The sequence below is a fragment of the Macrotis lagotis genome, chromosome X (assembly GCF_037893015.1).
Source record: "Macrotis lagotis isolate mMagLag1 chromosome X, bilby.v1.9.chrom.fasta, whole genome shotgun sequence".
NCBI lineage: Eukaryota > Metazoa > Chordata > Mammalia > Peramelemorphia > Peramelidae > Macrotis > Macrotis lagotis.
Window position 1 is genome coordinate 135,797,212 of NC_133666.1, and position 12,655 is coordinate 135,809,866.

Here is a 12,655-nt window from a genome sequence, read left to right on the forward strand (position 1 = left end):
TCAATGGGTAAGGTGACTAATCCTGATCATGGTGGGAAAAAATGGGACTCATGCCCTCAAATGCACTGAACCTTACTTAGGGAATTACTGGGATTGTTGGAAATCGGAACCTCTGCTTCCACAGTGAAGCAATATGGTATTAGGAGCACGAATTTCTCTCTTATTTGGTATAGATAGCCCCAAGCAATCTCCACAGCAACAGTCTGTAGAGAGATGACTAAGCACAGTTTATAGATGTGGGGAAGAGGAATGTACAGGACGGAAGGAGAGAGCTGAGAAGAAAGAATGATTAGCAAAACTGCTCTGTTCTACCTTTCCAGAAGTTTATTTCCTAAAAACCCAGACTAACTGCAACTGCAGGGTTCGTTAAGGAAATACCTTCTTCATTCAGCAAAAAGGAAATATAAATTTGGATAAAAAAACAAGCAAGACAAAAGGGAGAGAGCTCCCCCCCCAAAATATTATTACCATAAAGAAAAGAAAGTAGGTATCAATTACAATGAAACAAAAGGGATACTTATAGATTATCCTAGCAAACTAGTTCGTTATCTTATAAGACATCATGCTATAGCTAAAAGGAATGTCTGTAGAACAAAAAAAAAAAAATACCATTAAAACAATATAATCATGATGACATTTCATAATTAAGGGGTTGTGGAGATCACTGACTGAAAGTTTACATTTAGAAAGGCAGACAGTAGAGTTCAACAGTAACAGAACATTCCAAGAAAGGAAGCAGAGGTTCCGATTTCCAACAATCCCAGTAATTCCCTAAGTAAGGTTCAGTGTATTTGAGGGCATGAGTCCCATTTTTTCCCACCATGACCAGGATTAGTCACCTTATCCACTGAGGCTTCCATTTCTTCATCTGCAAAATGGGAGTTCTGCCCATTTTTGCTCTTGCTATGGCACCTAAGTTAATAGCTAAAGAGAGTTAATGGCTATCACATAGCTGGTAAGTATTCAAGGCCAGATTTGAGCCAGGTCTCCAGTGTTTCATCCAATGCCTCCTAGCTAGCGGCCTCCAAGTAATTACTATTAAGTACTAAAGCATTAGTCAGAGGATGTCTTTCTTTGGAAACTTCAAAGTACTAAATTGACATGATTAAGTTGATTCCTATTTGATCAATGGCAACAAAGAAGTTCAAATGTTAAGTGTCTTATGCAAAACAATTACTAATGGCAGTATTATGAACAGAATAACTATCTTCCCACACCAAAGCATTTTTCTCCAAAACTGGATTTCCTCAAAGAACAGAATTCTTCTAAACCGAGTTCTAGATCAAACAACTGCTATTAAAGTATAACAATAGAGCATGGGAAGAAAATGAAAGGAACCTCATTTCAGAGGTTTGCCTTCCTACTTCCATATTGTCTAAATAAACCATGGAGGGCAGAAAAAATATAGAAAATATTTGAGTTTTGAAATAAAAGTAAAGGAATAGAATAATTTGTCATGATGTTCAAGATTTTATTTCAGGTCACTGACAACAATGCAAATTTCACTGGAAGTCAAAAAGGAATCATTATCACTTGACATTTCAAAATTAAAAGTATTTGGAATGACCAGATGTTTCTAAAAGCATATTTTTACAGCCAGCAGCAGAGCTACCATAACAAAAAATTTCCTCCTAGCTACTAATAAATTATAGAAAAGCCATCTTTCAGGGAGGATGGGGGCTACAGCATAAGAAGCAACGATGCACACCCAGGCTCAGCATTTTCTCTCCCTCCCTCCATCACTGGATCAACAGTGGACAAGATGAATACTGAGCTTTAGCCCTTAAATGAAAACATTTCTTTCCTGAAGAACCTCAATACTCATGTCATGAAAGAGAGATGAATGGTACAGCTGAAACAGGAACATGCAGAAATCAGGCAGCCAGCATAATGGTATAAAATTACTGATTTCAAAGACCAAGTGATTCTCACTGGAAATTTGAGTTTTATCATCCGAAGACACTAAAAAGTGCATCCACAGTTTGAACTCATTAAATTTTAACCTCACTGATGTCATCTGTGCCACAGACCAAATAAGAGACAGAATTAAAACAAGAATATAGTGCTGTAAGAGCACAAATTCTGACTAGCCCTAAGATGGATAAAGGACAACCTTCCCATCAGAAAGTCTCCAAGAGTCAGGCCCAGGGCAATTTGCCACATCAGCCCTACCTGCTTGTACTGGTGGTGCTCTTTTCTGTCAACTCAATCTCCCGCCGTTGCAGGGACACAAGGTGGTTGGAGAGATCTTCAGGGGTTCTGTGGGACAAATGTAACACACAAAAAAGAAAAGTTAACACAAATAGGTCATTTGCAATTGGATTATTACCAAATCTGTCAAGAATTTTAAAATATACCTAAAGGTGACTTCAAAAGTCCTTCATGAACAGGACCATATATACCCTGCTGAAAATACAAAAACTTTTACACATTAAACAGCATTTAAAGTTTAAATAAACCTTTTCCAGCCTATTCCTGGAAAACCATGAATTTCACAAAGACACAAAGTATTCCAGCCATATTCCAGGCTAGAACAAGGCTTCAAGCAACGCAGCAGAACCACAGACCATTGGGAAATCACAGCAAAAAAGAAAAGAAAAAAAAGTACAGCAAGCAGTCATCAGAAAAGAAGAACATACTAGTTAAGAAGTGATTTCTAGAGGCATTCCTTTGTCCTTCCTGTCTTTCACCACATAATTCCATTCCATGGAGTCCACCCATCAGACATGAGGATTCTTGGTTCTCACCTCTGCACATCTTGAGCTCCCCAATACTAGAGCCTTTGCTCTAGAGCCATTCTCTCCCACTGCTTTCCCTCTCTAAAAGTAAGGCATGGGACTGCGGAAAAAGAGCAGGATTTAGAGTAAATAGCACCTCTAATTCCTGTTTGTAACCTCTGCTAAATCACTAATCCCTCTAAGTTGCAATTCCTCATTTTAAAAAAATGAATAAAATAGGTTTGATAATTTCTATGGTCTCTTAAAGTTCTAAATCCATAATTTATCTGACAAGATTCTTCTCATTCTTCAAAAGCTACAATTTCTCAATTATATACCCTATCTTCCAAATAATGTTGCACAGTATGTTGTCTTTTAAACACTGTGTTTATTCTTATTGATATGGAGGTATAGGGTCATATTCACCAAACTAAATGACATGAATCTCTTCAAGAACTATTTAATTTTTCATCTTCCCTCTGTACCTTAGGAAGAACTAATAAACTGAATCAGTTATAGGGACATATAAAGGGAGAAGCACTATGACTAATGCTTACAACATTTGTAAATGGAGGCAATAATTTAAAAACCAAAGGAGAAAGCAAAAAAGGAAAGAAATACATACATTAATTCAATCATTCATGATCGCACTTATGGATAATAATCATCAGCATCATATTTTAAGAGGACTAAAAAATATTTAGATGGTATAAAGCACAAACTTTCTTGTTTTACATTAAATGCATTATTAGTAAACATCATGGTACATAAACAATAATGATAATGGCTTTACAAGACTAGCAAGATACCAAATTAGTCCTTTAACTATCTATCACTCCAAAATTAAAAAAAAAGAATTGGAATTATGTAACAACCAAAGGTCAAAGAAGAAAGAACAATGAAAAATCTTTATGAATTAAAACCAAATAAATCTATCCTTAATGGGATGAATAAGCAGCCCTCCCTCACAAGATTATGTCCTCCTTGGAAGAGATACAATTAAATAAAGGACATTTAGAGAAAACCATTGGAGGATGCCCATAAATAAAGATGTTCTGCTGGCATATTTCCCCCACAAACCAATTCATACAACCATGTCTAGAAAAGGGGGGAGACAAGAGGTTAAAAACATGTTCCATTCTGATAAGAATCAGAAACATTACCACCACAATCCACAGTGGGATCGATAAGAATGGCACAGACTTTTCCTTTGTCACCCCTACAAAAATTGATAAAAATTGATTCTGTCCATCCATTAGAAAGAAAGGAGAAAAAAATTGGGGTGATGTGACATAAATTGCTGCTCCAGGTCAGAAGGAAAGATTACTGAAAGCCAATAGAGACCAGTAATCATTATCCATAGAAAGCTCTCAAAGTAAGGATCTAGGAGAGTAAATCTGATATCCCAAATATATATATGGAGGCTACCCTATTTCAACAAAAGGGAAAAAGATAGAGAATTATTATAGGAAAATAATTTTTAACAGTGAAGTTGAGCTTATTTGAAGATATGAAAAATGAATTTTGTCCTTATACACATTTTTTAAATTATAATTCTGTAGTACAAGTGTTTGGAAATTCACCTTTCAAATAAAGTCTCCTTTTAATCAGGTCAAATTAGAAAAAGAGTAATTGTCTTTTGAGATTCATCTTTTTTTTTTTGAATTTATTTATTTATTTATTTTGGGTGCCGCAGCCTTTTGCCAATCTTGCTTCCCCACCCCCCCACCCCCCCCACAGAAGGCAATCCTAGTCTTTACATTGTTTCCATGGTATACATTTGAATGTGATGAGAGAAAAATCATATCCTAAAGGTAATAGTCTTTGTTCTCTGTTCAAACTCCACAATTCTTCATACATATTCTTTTTTAAGAGCAAACATAATACCTTTCCCCCACGAAAATATAGAACCTCATGAGAAATAAAGTAAAAGAAAGAGGGAAAAAATGTGTTTCAGTCTGTGTTCTGATACCATCAGCTCTGTCTCAGGTGGATCGCATTCTTCATCATAAGACCATTAACAGAAGCCACCTCCATATTTTTCTATAGTTGCCGTTGTTGACTGTAACTCCCTCCATCCATTCCTCCCCACTACTATATACATTATTCTCTCTTTCCCTTCATCCTATCCCTCTTCCAAAATGTTCTGTAGGGCAGTTGAGTGGCGCAGCAGACAAAGCAATGGCCCTGGGGCCAAAAGGCCGCCAAGTCCACATACCAGCCCAGAGAACCAGCAAGCACCCAAACCCATAGTCCTGGACAGGTCATCCAATCCAGCACCTTGCAAAAAGTAAAAAAGATAATGCAGGGGTGGCTAGGTGGTGCAATGGATAAAGCAATGGCCCTGGAGTCAGGAGTACCTGGGTTCAAATGCAGCCTCAGACACTTAATGATTACCTTATCTGTGTGGCCCTGGGCAAGCCACTTAACCCCATTTGCCTTGCAAAAAATAAAAAAATAAAAAAAAAACCTAAAAAATAAAAAAAAATTTAAAAAGATAATGCGTTACATCTTACTATTCTCTCCCATGATCTACCCTCTCCTCCATTACCCACATCCCCCCTCTTCCCCCTTCTCTCCTGCTTACTCTAGATGTCTATACCCTATTGAGTATATATGCTGTTTCCTCTCTGAGCTATTTCTGATATGAGTGAAGGTTTCCTCATTCCCCCTCACCTTCCCCCCTCTATATCATTGCAAAAGTACAAAAAAAATGGCTTTTATATGAAGTATCTTAGCCTATTTCACTTCTCATGTCTCTTACTCCCAAGTACATTTCCCTTTTAGCCATTGACTCCATTTTTACAATATACCTTTAAATTCAGTTCTCTCCTATGCTTCATCTATATAAGCTCCTTCTACCTGCTTTATTAAATGAGAAGCTTTATATGAGTATCATCAGTACCATTTTTCTATGCAGGAATACGTGCAGTTCATCATCATTAAGTCCCTCATAATTTACCCTGCTCTTCACTTCTCTATGCTTCACCTGAGTCCTATATTTGAAGGTCAAACTTTTTGTTCAGCTCTGGTCATTTCAACAGGAATAATGGAAATTCTCCTGGTTCACTGAAAGTCCATCTTTTCCCCTGGAAGAGGATGTTCAGTTTTGCTGGATGGTTGATTCTCGGTTGCATTCCAAGCTCTTTTGCCTTCCAGAATATTATATTCCAAGCCCTAGGAGCCCTTAATATAGTTGTTGCTAAATCCTGTGTGATCCTGACTGCAAATCCACGATATTTGAATTGTTTCCTTTTGGCTGCTCATAATATTTTCTCTTTGACTTGAAAGTTCTGGAATTGGCTATAATATTCCTGTGGGTTGTGTTTTTGGGATCTCTTTCCTGGGGAGATCGGTGGATTCTCTCAATTTCTATTTTACCCTCTGCTTCTAGGATTTTGGGACAATTTTCCTGAAGAAACTCTAAAAATGAGGTCAAGGCTCTTTTCCTGATCATGACTTTCAGGTATCCCAATAATTTTTAAATTATCTTTCCTGAATCTGTTTTCCAGATCAGTTGTTTTTTCAATGAGATGTTTCACATTTTCTTCTAATTTTTCATTCTTTTGGAGTTGAAGTATTGTGTCTTGATTTCTTGTAAAGTCTTCAGCTTCCTTTAGCTCCATTATACATCTGAAGGATTTGTTTTCCTCAGAGAGCATTCTTATTTCCTTTTCCATCTGGCCAGTTCTGCTTTTGAACTGTTTTATCTATTTGACCTAAGCAGGTTTTTAATATGTTATTGTCTTCAGAATTTTTTGAGGGGGATCTCCTGGACTAAGCTGCTGACTTTGTTTTCATGTTTTTCCTGCATCTCTCTCATTTCTTTTCCCAATTTTTCTTCTATCTCCCTTGATTTTCAAAACCTTTTTTGAGCTCTGTCACAACCTGAGCCCAACTTCCATTTTTTTCTTGGAGTCTTTAGATGAAGAAGTTTGTACTTCCGCATCTTCAGATTGAGTATTTTGATCCTCCTTGGAATCATAGACAAAGTATTTGTCAATGGTCTGGTTCCTCTTTTTTTTTTTCTGATTACTCATTTCCCCAGCCTGTGCCTGGTTTTGGGGTATTTCCCCCCACAAGGACCTCAGTATGTGAGGTTCTGACTGCTCTCCTGGTCTGTGAATGACCAGAAGCGCACCCCTCAACCCTGTGGTGGGGGAGAACTGGGGGTGGTCCTGTTCCAGAGATAGAGGACAGACCTCGGAAGTCTCCCTCTCCTACCTTCCATGGGATGAACACTCAGGGCATAGTTGCCTGGAGGCTCCTGCTTCTATTTCCTGGATCTGGGTACACAGACTGCTGCAACTGCCCTGAGGGCCTGGGCTTTGGGCTAGTTCTGACAGAGGTCTCCCTGCTGATCCTCCAAGTTGTGCCCAGTGCTCCCCGGGGTGCAGATCAGAAAACTGCTTCTTCTACTGAGAACCAAGGCTCTCAAGAACTCTGGGGCTATTTCCAGGAGGCTGAAGTTTTTTCACTCTGGTGGGACCACCCCTCCAACCCCATGGAGCAGAGTTTTTCCACTATTTTCCAGGTCACCTTGGGCTGAAGAATTGCCTCACTGGATTTTTCTGTGGGTTCTGTCTCTCAAAAATTTAGTCAGAGTCATATGTTTATGTTTTTTTAAATATTTTAGAGAGAGCACCTAGGAGAGACCCTTCTCCTGTCATCTTGGCTCCACACCTTAAGACCTGAGGAAACTATTTTCTAAGAAATTTAAAAAAATTTTCAAAAGAAAATCTAATAGTCAAAAATACAAACAGATGAATCAAGAATGTCCTAAAACCAGAAGGTATCCTCAAAAGATAAATCCTCAAAGATAAAACAAAGTTCCCTTAAAAAACATTACACATAAAAAAAGAGTAAACCATTTTTAAAAAAGAACTTGCAAATTCTGTGTACTTTCAGAGAATAAAAAAAAAAATCAACAAAAAATTCTAAGATATTCCCAAAGAGAAATGAAATCCATTGGAAGAAATGAGGACTTTTAAAACAGAATTTACATATCTAAATACACCTCTTAAAAACAGTTAACAGAGTCATAAAAATTGAACCCATGAGGTAGTCTCAAATAATGAGAGGCAGTAACAGATCTTACTTAATGAATAAAGTTTTGTTTCATTTTTTTAAAGAAAGATTTTATTTATTTTAAATTTTACAGTTTTTCCCCATTCTTGCTTCCCTCCCCCCACTCCCCACAGAAAGCAGTCTAATTAGTATTTACATTGTTTCCATGCTATACATTGGTCTAAGTTGAATGTGATGAGAGAGAAAATATATCCTTAAGGAAGAAACATAAAGCATAAGAGAGAGCAAAATTATATATGATAATGGTTTTGTTTTTTTTTAATTAAAGGTAATAGTTAAAGTTTTTTAAGTATTTAATAATAAGCAAAGTGTTATACTGTGCTCAAGGAATACAAAAAAGAAAGCTATGATCATTCTTGTTCTCAAAGATCTCATTCTAAAGTGGAAATCAAAACACAGAAGATTTCAGTTGCAAGTCAGATGGAAAAGTCCCATGATCTTTAAGGTATGCCTCTTCTATAATGTCATATCCATTGGTAAAATAATGTCAATTATTGTGCTGAAGCATTTGATAAGTACGAAGTAAGTTCTCATTTGAGTTTTCAATAAGCATCAGAGAGAGCACTTGTAGATGGAATTGTTGGGCTGCACTGCCTCAATGATTGCTTCCCAGAATGATGACTGAGAGCATTAGTCTAAATGCCTTTCTATTTGCAAAGCTATTCCATGAAGGGTCCCAGGCTGTTCATCAAGATCTAAGGGGAGAAGGCTATCGTGGTGGTGGTGGTCATCTGACCTGCCCGATTATGCTATCTCCTGCCTCTTCCTCAGACTTCTTTGCTACCTGAACTACACTGGCTTGCTTGTAGCAAAAGATGGATAACTGGTAGAGAGGATGGTCCCTTCTCCACAAGAGCTTCTTCCCCAAATGATGGCTGTGAGGGATGGACTGAAAGTCAAAATGATGATCTAGGGAATGCAGAGAAACTTCAAATGCAAGAACATTAATGTAGGAAAAAAATGGCATTAAAAAATAATAAATCTTTCTTTTAAAAAAAACAAAACTTTATTAATTAATTAAGATCTGTTACTGACTCTCATTACTTGAGACTCTACCTCATGGGTTCAGTTTTTATGACTCTGTTAACTGTTTTTAAAAGGTATATTTAGATATCTAAATTCTGATTTAATCTATACAATCTATATAGACCAAAGTGATTAGTTTTGAAAACTAGACACAGGAGTATTACCCCTGAATTTAAACAACAAAGCATTATTACAGAGAAATCTATAGATCACTTTTAGGGGGGAAAATTGCTCTATTCCAACTTCTTGACACATAGTTGCTAAATTTTATAATTTGGATGAAAATCAACAATTTTTTAAATGGTCAGAAGAACTTTAAATATAAAAGAAAAAAATTCAAATAACTCAAGATTATTCTACAGTCATAAGAAATTATAGAAAGGAATGGAATAGTATATTCTAAAAAGCAAAGGAATTCATGATTTAAGCCAAAATGATACAACATGAAAAACTGAAACAAATCACCAATAAAGACAATTCCTTCTCAGAAAGACACATTTGAAAATTCCTGAAAAATGAACATAAGCACATAGAATATTTGACTTAGAAAAAAATTCCAAGAAAAAGAAACATGAGAAAGATAAATACATTTAACTACTAAAGAAAAAGTAAGCATTAAGTTGATTACATCATGTTAGGGGTTATGAAACAAAGACAGAAACAGTGAGGTAAAATAATAGTACCAAGGGGCAGCTAGGTGGCCCAGTGGATACAGTACCAGCGGTGTCAGACACTTAATAATTGCCTAGCTATGTGACCTTGGGCAAGTCATTTAATCCCACTGCCTTAAATAAATAAAATTTTTTTAAAAATTAAAAAAATAACAGCACCTGATATTTACACAGTATTTTAAGATTTATAAAATGAATTCTATCTATTATAAAGTTAAGCATCACAGCATAATGTCCAGGTCATTGAGCTCAGTAGTCAATAAACTTCTCAATAAACATAGTCTACTATGTGATAAACACAGTGCTACACACTGGGGATAACAAATAAAAGACAGTCCCTTTCCTGAATGAGGTTAAAAAAATTTATTGGGGGTAATCAAAATACAAAAGGAAGCTAAAAAGTGGCTTCCTGTTGTGTTTTGATCCCCCCCCCCCACAGATTTTTTAACCTCATTCAGACAGGGACTGTCTTTTTTTTTCATCTTTACCCTCAGAAACATTTCAGAGAGAAGAAAAGAGAAGATTGAGATTATTCTGGCCCTAAAAGCCCCAGTACTTAGTCCTGAGAGATCCTGAGAGAATAGAGCTTGAAAGGTAATCAGACAGAAAGGAAATGCCATTCTTACACGAATGTGAGCTGGTAACAGAGTGATTTTAAAAATATGGAAGAACGGTCTTCTGCAAATGGCCCCAGGGTAACTCAACACCCTTAATAAAACATGTAACCAAAATATATCAGGATTCTTTGCAACTAGTGAACAATCAAGATTTCAGGACTTTCTCAGTTAGCTTACATAGATTTCTGGAGTTTAATGCTATATATTTTACTATATACATACATATATATATATATACACACACACACACACACACACACACATATATATATATATTACTTTCAGTAATGCTTGTATTTTACCATTCAGTAAAATGTACTCATCAATAATGTAAATGTGACTTTTATGTCACAAGAAGGGAAGGAAATTAGAATCTCAAAAATATAGAAATAATAAAAGATTTTCTCAAAAAAGAATTATAATCCTGGGAATTTTTATTCCCCAAAAAAAGGTAAGGATGGAAATAAAAGGAAATCTGAGAAACAAATCCCGTCTGACTATAATTTTATAATTCTATACTAGTTTCAGAAGTAAGCAGGTTCTGCCTGGCCTTGATCTAACTGACTCTCCTCTCTAGTGATCTTCTTCTCTAGAGTAAGTGATCCTGTAGAAAGGAGATACCCATGATATACAATATAACCAACAACTGAACTAACAAGACAATGTCAGATCATTGCTTTTTTCTGACAATCTTTGAATGTATCATGGAAGTCAGAAGCTAAGTGGTTTTAGATCTGTCATAATAGTGGGAGAAGAATAAGAATATTCAATTTATACAAAGAAATAAATGCTCTGAGAGAGAGAGAGAGAGAGAGAGAGAGAGAAATATTAATATTTCAGGAAATATTTCAGCCATCTATTATGTCAACCATCTAGAGGTGAATAGGTATCTAAGAAGAGAGGATTAGAGCATGCAAACAATTCTCCTACACCCAATCATTCAGCTGGTAGCAATTACAATTCTCCTTTTCCATGGATAAATTTACAGTTCCTTGAAACCTACTTACATGTGGAGGTATTATCTAATGCATTCCACTTAACCAAGTTAAGAAAAACACTACCAATTCAGCCTTCTTGGGAACCACAGAATACTCCATATAGTGGAGACAATTCTGAGTGAATTGTCATCCATGACTGTCTTAGGAAAAGACAAAGAACTAGTATAAAGTACAAAGAAAGACAAGGTCCTAGGGACCTGTTTACAAAATATTCACTTAATCCAATCATTTTTTGTCCAGTTTGTTCTAAACTCCAAGGTATTTTTGAGAATGAGAATATAACTTTGTATTCTTCATTAGAGATCATTAAAACTGGGAGCACCAATCAAGAGGTACTTCCACTATCCTATAACTAATAATATCCCACCTCTTTCTCCAGTTATCTCTGTATTACAGAGATGATATCCACTGAGATCAAGCAACAAAACAGAAAACAAAACCAACTTTCCCATTTTCTGCTTCTAATTCAGCTCTGCCCTAATTCTGTTTAATTCCTATTACCTTTCCTTTCCTCCTCTTCTATTAAGTCATTCTATCATTAAATTTTCACTCACTGGGGCAGCTAGGTGGTATAGTGGATAGAGCACTAGCCCTGGAGTCAGGAGGATCCGAATTGAAATCTGACCTCAGACAATTAATAATGACCCAGCCATGTGATCTTGGACAAGTCATTTAATCCAACTGCCTAGCAAAAAAAAAAAAACAATTCACTCATAAAATTCCTGCAATCAGTTAAGAAGTTTGTATTAACCAACTACGATCAGATACTTTACTAGGAATTGGAGATAAAAAGTCAAAAGAATTTAAAAAAAAAGAAAAAGAAAAACTCAAGGAAAAAACCTAGTATCTATCCTCAAAATCCTTATACCTTTCCCACTTTGAGATTTACCTCAGTCATTCCTATAGAACATTTTTCATCACTTCTCCAGTATTTAGAAAACGGCTCCCAGAATTCCTCACTATTCCAACCCTCTTTCTCAGGGACTTCAACAAAAACACTGATGGACCTTCAAACATTCTCATTTTCCATTAATCAGCTCCCATGACAACAGAAATGTTCATGTTTAAGATCTCATCATCACTCATAAATGTGCCTCCTCCTACTTACTAAGTTTTAGAATCTTTTCATTAATCATGAATTATTTTATTTCCCTCTTTCTTAATTTCCTCCTAATGCTTTTACTTGGCCTCTCTAGAGCCTCCTATACTCTCCATTTCCCCTTTTTCCATTATGCCTCTTCAGGCTTTCTTTCCTTTATAATTTTGAACCTTTAGATGATTAGATCAACTGCTGACAGCAAATTATATGATGCACAAATCTAGTTATCTCCATCCCAAATGTTCAAATGAACTATGTGTGTTGAATCTATGATATATCCTTTGAAGCTCCTACTGGTTTCATCAGCCATAGTTGGAAGCACTGAAATACTGACACCAATATCATGATGATAATTTGGTCTTCCTCAAGTACAAAGGGCAATGTTTCATCTTAGCCAAGATCTCCCTATTACATGACAAACCTATCATTCTTCACCAGT

The 12,655-nt window shown here is 36.1% G+C and overlaps 1 protein-coding gene across 1 annotated transcript in view; it reads right to left on the minus strand.

Annotated features, from left to right (window-relative positions):
- MAD1L1 (mitotic arrest deficient 1 like 1) overlaps window positions 1–12,655 on the minus strand; it is an 894,370-nt gene that overhangs the window by 744,419 nt on the left and 137,296 nt on the right. Inside the window, exon 10 of the mRNA XM_074208800.1 lies at window positions 2,173–2,259. Within this exon, the coding sequence (XP_074064901.1) occupies window positions 2,173–2,259 (87 nt within the window). The remainder of the gene's footprint in view (window positions 1–2,172; window positions 2,260–12,655) is intronic.